The 4,823-nt window shown below is 31.8% G+C and overlaps 1 protein-coding gene across 1 annotated transcript; it reads left to right on the forward strand.

Moving 5' to 3' along the window:
• Window positions 1-1,243: 1,243 nt before the first annotated feature.
• LOC149208892 (7-deoxyloganetin glucosyltransferase-like) lies at window positions 1,244-3,000 on the forward strand. The gene is made up of 2 exons (XM_089396197.1): window positions 1,244-1,894; window positions 2,014-3,000. Exons 1-2 carry the CDS (start codon window positions 1,399-1,401, stop codon window positions 2,937-2,939), a joined length of 1,422 nt encoding a protein of 473 aa, XP_089252323.1. The 5' UTR covers window positions 1,244-1,398; the 3' UTR covers window positions 2,940-3,000.
• The last annotated feature ends 1,823 nt before the right edge of the window (window positions 3,001-4,823 follow it).

A 4,823-nucleotide genomic window follows, 5' to 3' on the forward strand; every position in this document is an offset into this window, starting at 1 on the left:
TACGTTTTCTTTTTGTTAATAGAATATAGATCTTTATAATTTAAAAAGTGTTAAATAGAGATTTTAGTTTTGCAAAACGACCAAAATTATTTATAACTTATTTATAAACGAATTTTTAAAACAATTTCAATTTTATATTATATGAAAATTTTACACACTTAAACTATTATCTTTTGCAATTATGTTTGCACATAAAGCTATTAAAATATTACCTTCTGCAAATATAACAATCGTGCATTTAAATCTAAAATCCCTATATCTAAAATTTCAATTTTTAATTTTATATAATTTTTAAGTATTAATTTATAATTAGCATAATTATATTAATAAATTAATAAATAATATAGATTTCATATTTATATTATTATCGATATTGATAAATATATAATAATAAAAATAATATTATAAAATATTAATTAATAATCATAATTATAATTATAATTATTACTATTTTTTAAAATATTTTTTTATTAATCACATTAGTTTGTAATCATTTAATGTGATTTATGAACCACATTAAATTGTTCAAAAAACATTTTTGTGAGAGATTTTATAAATAATAAAGTTATCCTATTCATCCGAAAACTACTTCCATCATCATCACCATCTAGAAACCTTGAACCACACTAGTTGGTTCGAAACACGTCGACAAATGGTATTCCATGTGATTTTCACCCAAAAATCTCTCACAAACTTGATATGGATCACAGAAGCCTGAACTCTATAATTGAAAAAACATTTTTAAAAACAATATTAATTTATTATTATTATTATTATATTACATTTTATTATTATTATTATTATTTATTACAATATAATAATAATTGATTCCCATGTCTAAAATTCAAACAACTTTCCTTTTTTTATTTAATTTTATAAAAGTATTAACATATAATAAATAAACTTATAAAACGATGTATAAATTTTAATAAATCAAAGATATTTATAAAAAAAAATCAGCATAAATTCTACATGTGATTTATGCCAAAACTCTTCTTATAAATATTATGATCACACAAGCTTCAATTCAACAAAATCAAAAATAAAAAATAAACTGAGTCCCCACACATATATTCTTTCTTAGTCACAAAGTTTCTAGAGGGTGATGAAAAGGTTTCTAGATGGTGATGGTGATGATGATGAAAAGTAGTTTTCGGATGAATAGGATAACTTTATTATTTATAAAATCGACATATAAGCGTGGAATAGTACATGGCGTGGTCATATGGCAAAGGCTTCCTGACATGGTGTCCTTACCTACAAATACATTGTTAATTTGGGATTCGATATATCCATGTCTGCCTCGGCTCTCCTATCCCTCCCTCATCACCCATCCCGTTTCGCTTCCCACAGCCCTGTTATTTTAGACACTCTGTTGCTCTACTCTGCACTAGCGCCATGAATGGGCGACCTCATGCTGTTATGCTCCCTTTCCCTGCTCAGGGTCACATTCAGGCCATGATGCACCTCTCCAAAATTTTATATGCTCGAGGCTCCTATATCACCTTCGTCAATACCCAATTCATACAAGAGCGCTTTGTCTCATCCGGATCGCTGGACTCCTTTAAGTCTTTGCCCCACTTCAGATTTGAAACTCTTCCAGACGGCCTACCTCCTGAGCATGGCCGGACCTCCAACCTACCCGAGCTATGCCGGTCCTTCACAGATAACGCCCCTCTGCATTTTGACAAGCTGATTGACAAGTTGAAACATTCACAACCAGAGGTTCCTGCAGTCACATGTATTATCTCAGACGGGCTTGTCTCCTTTCCACAGAAAACCGCAAGGAAGCTCGGAGTTCCAAGAGTATCCTTCTGGACTGCCAGTGCTTCCGGCTTCTGCGCTTGGTTCTTCGGCCCTCTTCTGGTTCGCAAAGGTCATCTTCCTGGCAAAGGTATATTAACTTCCTCTCCCAACTGTTTTGGCACCGCACTGATTTCTGCAGGTATCCATTCTCTATACATTCTGGAATGGCAAAGACAACTTGTTTGCTTATGCTATTGTGTGCTGCAGATGACGACAAGAGTTTAACAGATGGATACATGGAACAAATAATCACCTGCATTCCTGGAATGCCCCCATTGCGTCTCAAAGATCTGCCCACCTCCTTCAGACACAAAGACATGTTCGAGTTTGTTACATGTGAAGTGCAGGCTGCTCTGGAAGCCGATCTAGTACTACTAAATACCTTTGATGAGCTTGATCGTCCTATACTCGACGCACTCCGAGAAAGATTTCCACCCTTGTACACGATAGGCCCTCTTGTTTTACAGGCAGAATCTGGGAAAGATAGAATATCTGGTCTATCTGCAAGCTTGTGGACCGAAGAAACGGAATGTATGAAATGGTTGGACTGCCAAAAACCCTATTCCGTTATTTATATTTGCTTCGGCAGCATAGCAGTTATGACTAACCAGGAACTCTTAGAGTTAGCATGGGGTTTAGAGGCTAGTAAGCAGCCTTTTCTGTGGGTTATTCGTCCTGATCTCATCCATGGTCACTCTGCTGTGCTGTCATCTGAGTTTTTAGAGAAAGTGAAGGACAGAAGTTTCTTGATGGGATGGGCGCCTCAGATGAAAGTGCTCTCGCATCCTTCAGTGGGAGGCTTTCTGACCCATAGCGGATGGAACTCAACTCTGGAGAGTATCTGTGCTGGTGTACCCATGATATCATGGCCCTTCCTTGCTGAGCAGCCGACTAACAGCAAATTCGTCAGCGGAGTGTGGAATATTGGAATGGCAATGGATGAAGTTGTGAGGAGAGAAGATGTGGAAGACATGGTAACGAGATTGATGACTGGGGAGGAAGGGAAGCAAATGAGGAAAAAAATTGGTGAGTTGAGGGATGAATCGATGAAAGCAGTGGCAAAGGGAGGATCTTCTTACAATAACCTGGAGAAGTTTGTGAAGGAAATACAGATGGGATTGATAGAATCTTGATGCAGGCATGTATTGTATTGTATATGGCTGAAAGGTGCAATAATAATAATACCTTTTTTTATTTCGTCATTTGGAAATGAGAGCATCTCCCTATATGGATCCCATCATATGGATCCCATCATATCTATATGGATCCCATCATATCTATCTATATATATATTCGGAATATTTCATATATAGGGATCAGGACGAAAACAAAGTAAGCATGATCACATCATGAAGATAAGATTCTTGTCATGTTCCATGTGGGTCCTACGTATTAAAAACAGCACTCGCAAGTTGCAACTCTTCTATTTAAATCAAATATTCATATGAAATGAAGGCATTAAAGAAGCATACATCATATGGCTCATCCTACATCCCACACAGAACCCTTACATTTCCTTTATTAAGCAATATGTCATAACAATATTTGAGGTAATAATTGTTATTTTTTTAACCCCTAACTCAATTTACATAAATAAATAATAAAATTTTACTATATAACTTTTACTCCCAAAAAAATCATTAAAAAGATAACTTTCATTCCAAAAAAAGAGTTCAACCTTATAATTTCCCCAATTAATTTAACACAACAAAATATTGGATTATCAAATAAATTTTGCGACTGATTCCCACGTTCCCCCTCCCATAATTGGGATGATGCCCTTTCACGATATGCTTTTTGACTGTGTGGTTTGCATGTTGTATTTCCAAGTCATTAAATCTTTTATTTTATCACATTAATTTCAAACAACCTCTTTAAAAAGAAGATTAATTCTACAGAGTAATTTTAAATAGCATTCTGGGTTAGAGGTTCAATACCACTTAAACTGAGTCATGTAGATTCCGTTTTATGTATAAAATTAATGTATACCCAATAATAATAATAAAAAGTTTATTAAAAATAATTTTAATAATTTAAAATTTGAACTCAATTCTAGACGATGAATAAATAAATAAATATTTTTAAAATAATATTTAAATTTAATCCTTTTTCAAAAATGGTAAATATGAAAAGATCTTTTGGTTTGCGTTGTGATTTTTGACTTAAATAATATTCCATCATAAAAATTATATCTTTGAACATAAAGAATTTTGAACTTTGACCAGATATAATGAACAGAAAAAGGAGGACCGCAGTGAACAGAAAGAGGACCATACAGCGACTTCAGCAGAGATTCGCGTTCCACATATGCAGCTTTAGCCACGTTCTCCCAAGTAAAAGATGGAACCCTTCGTTTTTTGTTTTATTTTCCGAAGTTTTTATTTTCATCATTTGTTTTAAGGCTCGATGGATTACATCATCATCTTCAATATATCTGTCTAATATATCAGGAAAAATATCTGTCTAATATATCAGTTTTATTGAGAAATTCAACCAGTGATTTGATATGAAGGAATGTTTTAATAAAACACCTAATTTCCAAAAACCATTTTTACCGCTTTACAAATATCATTTTTTTTCTTTTTTCTTTTTGCAAAACTAAAAAAAATAATTGTAATTGATCTTATTTTTATTTTTTAAAATTCTTCCTTTTATCAACACACGGCATCAAAAAAATTATTTTGTTTGGAATATCTTTTATCTTTTATCTTTTTTCAAAATATATTATTTAAAAATTAATTTTAGTAAAATTCAAAATTTAAATATGGATATTTCACAATTTAAAATCATATTATCCATCTATTACTTCTAGAAATAACTCCCTAAAATATTAAAAGAAAAAAAAAAAAATTCAAAATTTTAAATTATTTTAAAATTTATTTATTTAATTAAATATAATAATTTAAATTATAAAATAAATTAAAATATTAAAAATAATATTTTATTATAATTTTTTTTAATAGATTATCCAAAGTACATTTTCTATAGATCTCGAATTAAAACCACAATGATTGATG

This window comes from Pinus tabuliformis, chromosome 1_2 (assembly GCF_031772625.1).
Source record: "Pinus tabuliformis cultivar Carrire ecotype Pingquan chromosome 1_2, CPIR1, whole genome shotgun sequence".
NCBI lineage: Eukaryota > Viridiplantae > Streptophyta > Pinopsida > Pinales > Pinaceae > Pinus > Pinus tabuliformis.